This window comes from Oratosquilla oratoria, chromosome 17 (genome assembly GCF_046742065.1).
Source record: "Oratosquilla oratoria isolate Oo_2021 chromosome 17, ASM4674206v1, whole genome shotgun sequence".
NCBI classification, from domain to species: domain Eukaryota; kingdom Metazoa; phylum Arthropoda; class Malacostraca; order Stomatopoda; family Squillidae; genus Oratosquilla; species Oratosquilla oratoria.
The window spans coordinates 24,152,496-24,164,278 of NC_134793.1; the positions used below are offsets into that span (position 1 = coordinate 24,152,496).

Sequence of the window (11,783 nt, forward strand, 5' to 3'; positions counted from 1 at the left end):
TTTTGTAAGAGGTTGCTACTTAAGATAGCCTCCTCCCTGCCACTTTGTACTACTGAAGAGGATTGCAGGTAGCAATCGAAATATATAGTTCCGCTTACGCAACTCTTTCTTTCGTCCGACTGTGGTGTTAGTTGTGATATTCTTATAAGCTAAGAGGTTTGAATGGATATACAGAAAATATATGATTATATATTTACATGAATACACATAGAATACAAGATATTCTTATGTAAAATTCTTTGACATATAAATACATTTGACTTTCGTTGTGATATATATGTATATATATATATATATATGTATGTATATATATATATATATATATATATATATATATATATACTTTGTAGATGTAATATGGTTTTACGAAATACATAAAGTTTGGCTGTCTTCTGGTATATGATAAGGAACCGAGAAGCTCAAAATGCTGTAGCCTTGAAGAGTGGACTGGAGTTTGTATCGTTGGCGAACTGCAACGGCTGAAGAAGGTCCGATGCCTTCGCCAGATCTCAGTGTCCTCGATGTCCAGCTGCTAACAAAGTCTCTCCATTAAGTGTCTGCACCAATCTTGATTGAGTTGGGGACGGTTTTCTTGTGGGTATGGTCTATTTTTCTTTCGCCTTTTTTCCTTTTTTTTTATTTTTATTTACCTACCCGCCATCTTAATATCGGTGGGGGTTATGGAAGTGACGGCAGAAGTCACTTCCAAATGCACTGTTTCTTGAAGAGACAGGTGAAAGGGATTTCTGACTTTCTGTGATCAAGAACCGGAAGTTCTACTTCACCTCGAGGTAATGACCAAGCTTAGGTTAACTTCTTTGCTACGATGACGTCATTCAGAGTAAACATCATCATCTGGCATTTGCCAGCATAAAATCTCCATCATAGCAAAGAGGCTAGTCGAGAAAGTATATATCTATTTTTTTTATTGAGCATCGTTTGAGGTTACATAAATGATACAAATCATAGTTACTGGCGATTCTGAATACGTTTGGTTCTTCCCTTATAAAGTCCAACGCGACGAGAAAGCTTCTCTCGCAGAGTCGTAGAGACTGAAAATTGTCTTACTCGTGTGGGGGACTTGGGGGGGGGGGCTTGTGGGTGCTTGGGGGGGGGCTTGGGGGGGGCTTGGGGGCGTCTGGGAGGTCTGGTGGATGTCTGGGGAAGGTCCGGGAAGGTCCGGGAAGGTCTCTGACACTCTGTTCCAGTCGCCTCTTGTGTTATGGGCTTCCTTGGAAACGTCGACGGGGATCCAGTCTTCTGCGCAGACGATCTGCGCATCTGGTGAGCCTCACACGCCTAAAGGGTTTCTTATTGCAAAGGTGTTAACGTTGATGAATGCAAAATTGTACGCAGTTTCTGCTCTATTGATAGCAGAGATACCTCCGTCTAAAAGTTTCCTTCTCCCTCTTTTTCTCCCTTTCTCTCTGTTTTTCTCTAAATCTTTCTCTCTTTCTCATTTTCTTTATTTTCTACATCCTCAGTTGTTTCCACATAAAATGTGAACTTGTGTCTTTCTGTGTGACAGTTTCCAAGATTTGGCAGGATTTTTTTCCAGTTCGTTTGAAAACCAATTATACACCAGGATTAGAAATATATATATATATATATATATATATATATATATATATATATATATATATATATATATATATATATAGTATATATTGTATATATATATATATATATATATATATATATATATATGTATACATGTATATAGGTTTGATGCTGCAAGGCGGGGACAGGATTGGGACGGGACTTGAGATGGGTGTCTGTATGTCGCCTTTCCCGTTGGCGAGTCGACAAAAACCTCACGTGACAAAGACAGGAGAACCCGTAATATTTTGGCCTCACGTTGTAGATTGAATCTGGATTGTACATTCAGGTTATGGCCATAAACATCCGTCCGAAAGTTGTGGGGACACCGGGTGTTTGCTCCTCTTGAGGTTATACGAAGTTCTCCCCGGCGTCTTGGCGGACAACGGAGGTGTTTATCGAAGAAGGGAGGGAGTGGGTGACTGTCGAAGTCCCGTTCTGTCGAAAGAGTGCCCGTGCGGTGATGCTGTTGCTGCTGTTGTTGCTGCTGCAGCTGCTGCTACTGCTGTTGCTGCTGCTGTCGCTGGGGACGAAGCAGCTGGGTGGTGAGGTGGGACTAGAGCATGTGGTGGTGGAGGACGGGATGAAACCGGGCGATGTGAGTTGTCTGTTGGTCTGGTTGGCCATGGGTGACTGTACAGAATAGAAAGGAAAAGATAAGTTAAACCTTGCCCTCATATTTTTTAAAGGATCATTGGGTTATAATGTATTAAAAATAAGTTTTAGATGTGTTTTCGAAGGAGATGTATTGGTGTAAACAAATGGTATAATCATTAGAGTGATATTCATGTCAAATATTTAGTTCACTAATCTGTGATGACATCTCCTTGCCTCACCATGAAAGGGCTGCAAACAATGAGATGATTAACAAAGTGTCATCGGAAGGTTTCAACACCTGTAGGCAAGCTTCATCATAGCTAGTTTGTTATCTTAATAAAGATATTCCTACTCTAAAACCCACTGACTGTTTCAATACACTTGAAGTCAAACTAAAGTACTTACCGAACAAGACTCCACTCATTTTAAAACTAAATAAATAACGCCCCCCCCAAAAAAAAAAGTATTAATCTTGTTCATTTTGGGCATAGATCCATAACGCCTCTCAGGACAATGTGCTAAGCACCAGTGACATGGAACTGTACTTTCGTTACGATATTCTTTGACGGTTTTTCGCTCACTACATGAACAGTTAGACTGAACAAGAGCATCACAATTTTATCATATAGCTTCCAGAAACATTTCTTTCCAAGTCTCAAAGTATTTAATTACAATGGGAATTCACAGTCTAATATTTACAATATGAAGTATTATGCCTTAACCTTCTGCATCTTATGCAACCAAAAATCCAAACCCACATCTTTTTTATTTTTAATTTAGAAGTAAATTCATCATCATCAATACATTTCTCGTTCACTCGACATATCGCAAACCGTTCAAATCCAATTAAAGTAACTGTATATGGTCGTGGTTTCCAAGAAATCCAAACCAGGACGAGATAACCAGGGCTTTCAGCTGACTGGAAATAATTCATTGGAAACTGGCGACAAATGCTTTGCACTCACAGTAGGCGAGCTGGCCACTCTGTACTCCGCGAGAAGCCACTGACGCGCAGGATCCTTTTGATTGTCCTCCTCGTCGTTTTCGTCCTTTTCCCCGTCTTCAGCTCCCAAGTCCTTAACCTCCGGCAGACGGCGTTGCTCCAGCAGAAGCACTTCTTGGTGTGGCTGTTGCGACGATGCCTGCTGTTGCATTGCCAGCTTATGTTGATGCTGTGGTGACGACTGAAGTTTCTGCGGCTGTTTTGGTTGGTGAGGTGATACTGGTTGAATATGGTTATGGTGCGAGTGATGATGAGGTCTTTGATGTTGAGGCCCACGCTGTGGTAGTTGCTGCTGTTGCAGCGTTCGGTTAGGTAGCGTCTGTTGATTAATGGGGTTTGTGTTGTGCTTATGTGAATGTTTCTCCAGGTCCAAGCTTCCTCCGGACCCCGTGGGTCCTTGCAAAAACTCTGGAGAATTCTCTTTGCTTCTCCGGATAGTCACCTCCCTCCGAGATCCCATTTCCTTGCTGTCTGGAAAAGAACGCAAGAACACTTACTACCACGACTTAAAGAATAAACGCAGAAAACAAAAAAATATCTGGATAATATTTCTGGCTATATCCCACACCCTTTTCCACCCACTTCACTTCTCTTCCATACACGTACGAAGGTGCGTGATGGCACCCACATATATGCGCGTTTGCATGTGTGTATGTTGCAGGCAAGTTTGTATACATACCTTCCAGGTTACTCTGTGTCTCTGCGGGACTCCTCAAGCCCGCAGGAGAGCTTGGGGACCTGTGTGTGTCTTGAGTCGAGTCTGAGTTCAGTCTTACAGACTCCCGAGGGCTCGGGGTATGACTTTGACCCTGGTTCGGGTTGCACTGAGTGTCGATCCTGAGACAGTGGGGCCTCGGGGGCCGAAGAGGAGGTGGGGCCGTCTGCGGTCGAGTTCGAGGATTGTTCGAAGACCCATGGCTATTCGATTTAACGACATCGTTGTGACTGTTGCTGTTATGGGTTTCGTCGTGGGTTTTACTACCGCCACAGGCATCCCTAGGGTTGTTGGCGCTGTCTTCTTTGTTGTACTTGGTGGTCTCAGACGTCGGAGATGAGTCGGTTTCCTGAGGGTCCGCTTTCCTGGAGGAGGGGAGGCAGATCAAGGGTCATGACTGTCTCAGTTCCATTGCAACCACTCTTGGATACATAAAACCATGTAAAAGCATTATATAATCAATAAACACACACTCACCCACACCTTAAACACAAACACATTCATATGCATAGTTATATCTATATTCTTGGATTTGGGTAAAGCTTAGGATTATTGATGATGTACATAGTGCAGGGTTTCTTCAAGAGGACATGCAAGTTGAATGATATTAAGTTTGAGTAAACCTTGGGTAGGTCTTTCTTTAATTTTCTGCCGTATGGAGGCATAATGTCCATTGACTTTGTAAGTTATCTATTGAAATGATATAGAATGAATATCATCGGAAGTTAGAAAGGACCAGAGAAATAATTTTATTTTCAGTAACGGTGTATCTATGTACTGCCCTCGATGGCAATGATTTTTCTTTATCATTCATTCACCATCAGACTTCATCAGGCGCAGTACTTTTAGCTATTTGTTGCCAGACGATTTTATTCAGACATCGTTAAAACATTCAGATTCTCGTTAACATATTCAATTTGTTCTCATAAAAACTTTTATTGGCTAATAAAACCTTTCAGTGTCTTATTTTGGCCACCAGAAGTTTGTTTTATTCAAGGGGTGGGTACCCACTACCTGCTAAAAAGCTCAGCTGTTTTTTGACACAACCGAAAGAGGATCTGCAATGTGGAATGGAAACAGTGGGATCATTCTTACCTGGTGACGTCTGACGCCGTGGTCCGGCATGGGCTGTGGGGCTCTTGGTCATCACACTTGGCCGCCCGCACACCAACCCTCACCTCATCACCATCAACCGCATCGCTAGCAACTCCTGTCTTGTTGCCACAACCATCACTGCGGTCGTCGACTCTTGCGGTTTTTGTTGTGCCTCCAAATCCTCCACCAATAGCAAGAGAAGCGAGACTTGGGTTGACACCGTTTTCTCCACCTCCGTTAGTGCCATAGGGCCACGAGAGTGCCTCCTTCTGAGGCTGCAGCGCTGTCTGACCTTGCCCGGGCACCGATTCCCCTTCGAGCCACCATGTCATCATCTTGCCTTTGCCCTGTGATTCAAAACATATATGAGTCAAAAATCGTCTCAAACTCACCCTTACCCTCTCACACTCACATTCACACTCATACTAATACTCATACTGATACTCATATTGATACTCATACTGATACTCACATTCACACACACACACACACACACACACACACACACACACACACACACACACACACACACACACACACACACACACACACACACACACACACACACACACACACACACACACACACACACACACACACACACGCACACAGAAACCCTAATCCGTCCAAGACTGGGATATGCATCAGTGAGTGGGCTAATAAACTTGACTACGCGTGTAAAAAAGATGTAACAGCTTTAAGGTGGAAAGAGGAACATATTACCTCAGGAATAGGTACAGAAAAGATAAGAATTGTAAGAGGATATATATATATATATGTATATATATATATATATATATGTATTTATATATGTATACATATATATGTATACATATATATGTATGCTAATAAGAACACGGGTAAGTGTGTTCACTTATGCAAAGTAGACCACTTGGAAAAATAAACTAACGAAGCAGAGCGCTTTCGTATATTACATCTTGTTGCACTGAAGATGTAATATACGAAAGCGCTCTGCTTCGTTAGTTTCTTTTTCCAAGTGGTCTACTTTGCATATATATGTATATATATATATATATATATATATATACATACATATATATATATATATATATATATTTATATACAGTATATATATATGTATATATATATGTATACATATAAATATATATATATATATACATATATATATATATATATATATAGTCTGAGTGGTTACAGAAAGTGATGAACAAGGTGAGAATAAAGAAGAGTTCAAGTTAGGTAGGAATGCAAAGGGAGGGACACTGTCATTAATAATCAATAATGATAAAGTTTAGGTCACAATCTGCGGTAAATGATCCACCTGATAGGACATGGGCATTAGCAGACAAGAATAAGTTTAAGGATGTTTGGATGATAAGAGATACTACAGAGGAGTTAAGAGGAGCTAATCACAGAAGCTGAGGGAGAGAGAGAGAGAGAGAGAGAGAGAGAGAGAGAGAGAGAGAGAGAGAGAGAGAGAGAGAGAGAGAGAGAGAGAGAGAGGACAAACTTTTACTGGAGAGTGGTAGACCAGAAACTATACAAGCATAGATTTTTCGACAACAACCAAGCTAAACATCAGCGACTGTTTGCTAAAAAAAATTACCTTTATATAGGTCAGACCCCGCTCACGAACCACATAACCTCCCAGCCGATCCAGCATCCTTTTGTTGGCGTCGGATACGTGGATACGCAGAGGCTCGCCCGTTGACTCCATCCTGCTGGCCGTGTTGACGGTGTCTCCGAAGAGGCAATACCGAGGCATCGTCAAACCCACCACGCCGGCCACGCAGGGACCTGCGAGAGAGAGGCGAAGAGAACGGTGTCGTGAACGCTTTGGGGTAACGTTTCGCAAGACATCGGTGTTGCCACTGTGATCTATGCCAGTTCCCACAAATGAGTGATGTTTTTAACACAAAATCCCCGCAAGGAAATCTGGATTTCCACTTTTTTTCCCACAAAAAGAAGGAATCATTATATATACAAATAAGTTCATTGCAACATATTATACTTTGCTCACAAAACATCCCATGTGAGCAAATTTCTCCCACAAATTTGTGGAAAAATCACAGAAAATTTAATCGGTGCAAGACAGACCAGGGAGGGAGGGAGGGAGGGAGGGGGACAACGAGGAAATCATGATCTAACTCTCTTGGCCCAGGAAATACCTCGACGCCCGCTGTAGTCAGGTTTGGGCATTCCAGCATCCTTACACAAGGAGAACAGATACTACACTAGTACAAGTAAATGTTTCCCAGCATCCCTTAAAATTTGTTTCAGAACACCCCGAGGGGTTTAAACGAAGAAGAAAAGCGACAGAACAAGAGAAACAGAAGAAAACAAAATAGTGGAACGATTGTGCCTGTAGGCGTTTGCGTTCGTGTCCATGCGTCGGGTGAGAGCGCGCCTGCACTTGCACTCCTCGAAAGCAATTGCGCCTCTCGTACGCTGTCATCCTCACCTGAGTGAATGCCGATGCGTAGTTTGAGGGTGTCGCCCGGACGATGTCGGATGCGGAAGTTCTTCACAGCGTTGAGGAGCTTGAGGGCCATTGAGGCGATCTGGGCAGCGTGTTGGTCTCCGTTGACCAGCGGCAGGCCGGACACCACCATGTAAGCGTCCCCGATGGTCTCCACCTGCGGAGAAGAAACAGACGACGTTGGCGGAGGTAAGGAGCAAGAAGAAAGAAGGATGTTATAATTTATTTTTTCACGTGCATTGCAATAGATAAATAAATAGATAGATAAATAAATAAATATATAAATGAATAAATAAATAAATAAACAAATAAAAAATGAAATAGAATAGATATATGAATGGATAAATAAGTAGATCATTAAACATATAAAAAAAAATAAATAAATAATTATAATTAGATGAACAAACAAATAGATAGATAAAAATATATAGAAATAAATAAATGAATGAATAAATAAATAAACAGATGAGTAGGTAGACAGACAAATAAATGAATAGATCAATAGATAAATAGATAAATAAATAAATGAATAAATGAATAAAGAAACAAGCAGATACTTAAATGAATAAAGTAAATGAATAAATGAATAAATAAATAAATGGACAAACAGATAAATAAATAAATAAGTAAATTAATAAATAAGTAAATTAATGCAGTTAGTGTTATTTTTCTGTACGTGTATACAAATGCGTAGATATCTTCATGCTCAAATGTACTGCATGTGAAATTATCTGTCTGTAAACAAGTGCATACAAGGTAGTCTTTGTGTGTGTGTGTGTGCTTTATCTACCATGGTCTTGAATCATATGCTGGACTTGCGATCGTCAGTTATTGCCCTCCAGATGAGAGCTCATAGTTTGCATGCAGACCGATCTGTCGGTAATGTTGTGATCTTGCATGCACTACATACCTCTTTTTTAATTTTTTTTTCTTCTTATTTTATTGTTTTTTTTTTCCTTTTACCCGTTCTCCTTCTCTTTCTCTTATTCAATCTAAACATCTGGCTCCCCACTTTCTCTCTATTTCTCTCTTTCTCTTTCCTCAGCGCGTGTTTGTAAGCGTATGTGGAATATCTGTTTGTGTGTGTCCTTGTGTGTGTGTACATGTACGTACGTCCATGAATGTGGACATACATGTTCGTGCTTATGCATACAAGCATGCATGCATTCATGCATGGGTGAGCACATGCAAATGTGCTTGCGTGCGTCTGTGTGAGTGAACGCACGTATACGTTTGCGAGCAAATACGTCAGTCTCACAGAGGCATCTGGCACTCACAGGGACATCTCGTAATACACGTTACCTTGTAAACGTCATAATCTCCTATAATGGCATCGAAGCGAGTGTAGAGCTCATTGAGCATATTTACAATCTGAAACATAGAAAAAATATTATCTATCTATATCGCAAAGAAGCTTCTCACCTCTTACGAGGGATGTAGCCAACCGAGGCATGTATCCACACCCATCAATCATTTCCCTTTACATCTTAGCTCCTTATGTGAAAAACCAAAAACCAAAAACCAAAAACCAAAACCAAAAACAAAACAGAGAGTATGGAAAGAAACTGAAAAAGACAAGGTCTTTGAAAAAAAGCAAAGAATGGACATAATCGGCAAAGAAGACTTTTATTTCGGTATGAATCTGTCTCTTAAGCTTTAATAGTTTGGGAGCGCTAACCGCGGCCAAACTGATGCGGAACGCACCAAAGAACGCACCAAGGAACGCATCAAAGAACGCTCCCAGCTTCTCCCACCCTTACAAGGGATGTAGCCAACCGAGGCATGCACCCACACCCATCAATCATTTCCCTTTTCATCTTAGCTCCTCGTGGATGACGGGTCATCCCTGTATCCCGCCCACTGCCCCGGGGGGTCAGAAGCAATGCAGTAAAACGCAGCACATTCACAACATTTCTCTAAGACATTTATATGTTTTCCTGACTCTATATTTACTTCCACCCCAACTCCTCCATTCCCTGTCAACATTAGAAAAACAAAGAGAGAGGGATGATGTGATAGTAGCGTTCTTAACAATGAAAAGAATGGACATAATCGGCAAAGAAGACTTCTTAGTGTGAAAAAACAGAGGATATGGAAAGAAGCTGAAAAACAAGGTCTTTGACAGAAACAAAGAAATATAACTTTCCATAAAGATTTGCTGATTTGTGGAATAACATAAAGGAGGAATCGGAATATAAAACTCCGGTCACGCTGTCACGACTCAAGTGAGTTCGTTTGAGTAGATACGACTTCGTTTACAGTTTATAATTTTTTGAATCACAAATGTCGTATTACCTTTGCGTCATATGTTGAGAAGCTGAATGACGAACTAAGGGAAGTTAAACCTGTACGAATATTAAACATATTGTTGAATTGTCCTTAGTGAAGTCTAGAATACTGAAGGCGAAGTCGTTCTGCAGGTTTCCAAATTCACAACATTTGACGAGAACCGTGATAATGTGACTGGAGCTTTAGCGAATTAAAAGTAAATTTTCATCAATGGTAGCACAGAGATGGGACCTGAAGGACATACCTTTTATTCTGAATATTATAATTAGGTAAATACAAATAGGTAAATGCAGCCAAGGAAATATAATTAGGTAAATATAGGCAAACGCAGAGGCGAGGACCACCCACCTGCATGGGAGTAGATTCCGCCGACAGCGAAGTGAAACCCACAATGTCGCTGAAGTAAATGGTGACATTGTCGTAGGTTTCGGGAGAAACTTGTTCGCCACGTTTCAGGGACTCCGCCACCGATCTGTTAGGGGAAGAAACTCGAAGTCAAGACAAGGAGGACCCTAAGAAAGGGAGAGTGGATCTTATATCGGTCTACTGGGGAAATTCGAAGTCGAAAATGAAGAGAGACATAAGAAAGGGCGAGTGGTTCTTGTAGTGTAAAGACTCGCCTTTTTGTGTCAAAGGTCGTGCTAGGAAGGTTTGGTGAGGTACGATGTGGAGAGAGAGAGAGGGACACCAGTGAACAGGGAGATTTATTTCTTCATTTCTTCATTTTTGAAAATGAAGACTGGTTTTAAGTGGAGACAACGGGCATTTGCATCTTAACGTAGTGAGAAAGGTAATTACATACATAAGTGGGAAAAAACTTTTGAAATATATATATTAAAGATTGACAAGTATAGAGGTGAGGTGGCAAAATGAAAAGTTAAGGCTAGAGTAATGAGTTTACTTAGAACCAGACGTTTCGACCTCTAGGTCCACTGAGGAAGACCTTAGAGTTTGAAAAGTCTGGTTCTGAATAAACTCATTACTCTAGCCTTAACTTTTCATTTTGTCACCTCACCTCTATATTTGCCACCTCACCTCTATATCAGTATTATATATATATATATATATATCTATATATATATATATATATATATATATATAGATATATATACATACACGTACACATATATGTACACACACATACATAAAAGATGTTCCTTACTTGGGTAGCATCCTTAACAGTAGAGCCTCCGTCTTCTTCTTCTCTTCCATGAGCTGATGGGTGCGTTCCTGCACCTTTCCCTCCAGGGTGTAAGCGTATTTCTCCATCATGGCTAGCATGTTGTCCACAATATTCAGCGCTCTACGGGAACACCATAAAGAGAAGGATGTGAGAGAATAAAAGGAGAAAATGTCTTGCTTTCGGCTGGAATGAAAACAGAACATCATAAACTCCACGCTTGCTTGTTGTCCGCCCAAAACTTCCTGTGAACTCATGTTTGCTACAAGTTTGACATGCAGAGCTGGGCGCGTTCCTCGGTGCGTTCCTCGGTGCGTTACACTTTAGTTTGGGCGCGGTTAGTGCTCCTAAACTATTAAAGCAATATAGGTGCCGGTATAGTATGTGGCCTACCTTTTGGATGTGGCCTACTACGAAATTTTTCTTTGGTATAGTATGTGGCCTACCGGACTTTTATTTCGGTATGAATCTGTCTCTTAAGCTTTAATAGTTTGGGAACGCTAACCGCGGCCAAACGAAAGCGGAACGCACATAGTAACGCACCTAGGAACGCATCGAAGAACGCGCCCAGCTCTGTTGACATCGCCGGCAAACCTCGAGACTTTGCCACCTCAGTAGCTTTAGAGCTGATATACGAGTAGGTTTATGAGCAACAAAGCTTCCAGCACGGGGACCCGTGACACGCTACACTTCACCGATATTCATCCTGATGCATTATTATTCATTAAAACTCTTTGCCTTCGACAAGAAAGTCTCGTAGGTCCTCCCGTCCATCATCTTGCTCAAAATGTCCACAACTTTCGTTCCCGGTAGAGGTCCTCCATGGGTCACTTTACCGAATACT

General features: G+C 41.2%; 1 protein-coding gene across 3 annotated transcripts in view; it reads right to left on the bottom strand.

Moving 5' to 3' along the window:
* Positions 1-1,677: 1,677 nt before the first annotated feature.
* The window catches only part of LOC143034509 (guanylate cyclase 32E-like), a 379,982-nt gene continuing 369,876 nt past the window's right edge, over positions 1,678-11,783 (bottom strand). Inside the window, exons 17-25 of one of the 3 annotated variants that reach the window (XM_076200649.1) lie at positions 10,922-11,062; positions 10,108-10,231; positions 8,773-8,841; positions 7,453-7,627; positions 6,598-6,788; positions 5,010-5,356; positions 3,879-4,279; positions 3,162-3,670; positions 1,679-2,232 (exon numbers count right to left, since the gene is read on the bottom strand). In XM_076200649.1, coding sequence (XP_076056764.1) covers positions 1,951-2,232; positions 3,162-3,670; positions 3,879-4,279; positions 5,010-5,356; positions 6,598-6,788; positions 7,453-7,627; positions 8,773-8,841; positions 10,108-10,231; positions 10,922-11,062 — 2,239 coding nt within the window. In that variant the 3' untranslated portion in view covers positions 1,679-1,950. Of the gene's footprint in view, positions 2,233-3,161; positions 3,671-3,878; positions 4,280-5,009; positions 5,357-6,597; positions 6,789-7,452; positions 7,628-8,772; positions 8,842-10,107; positions 10,232-10,921; positions 11,063-11,783 lie in introns of those variants that run through there. The other 2 variants (XM_076200650.1, XM_076200651.1) reach the window with 2 other exon arrangements.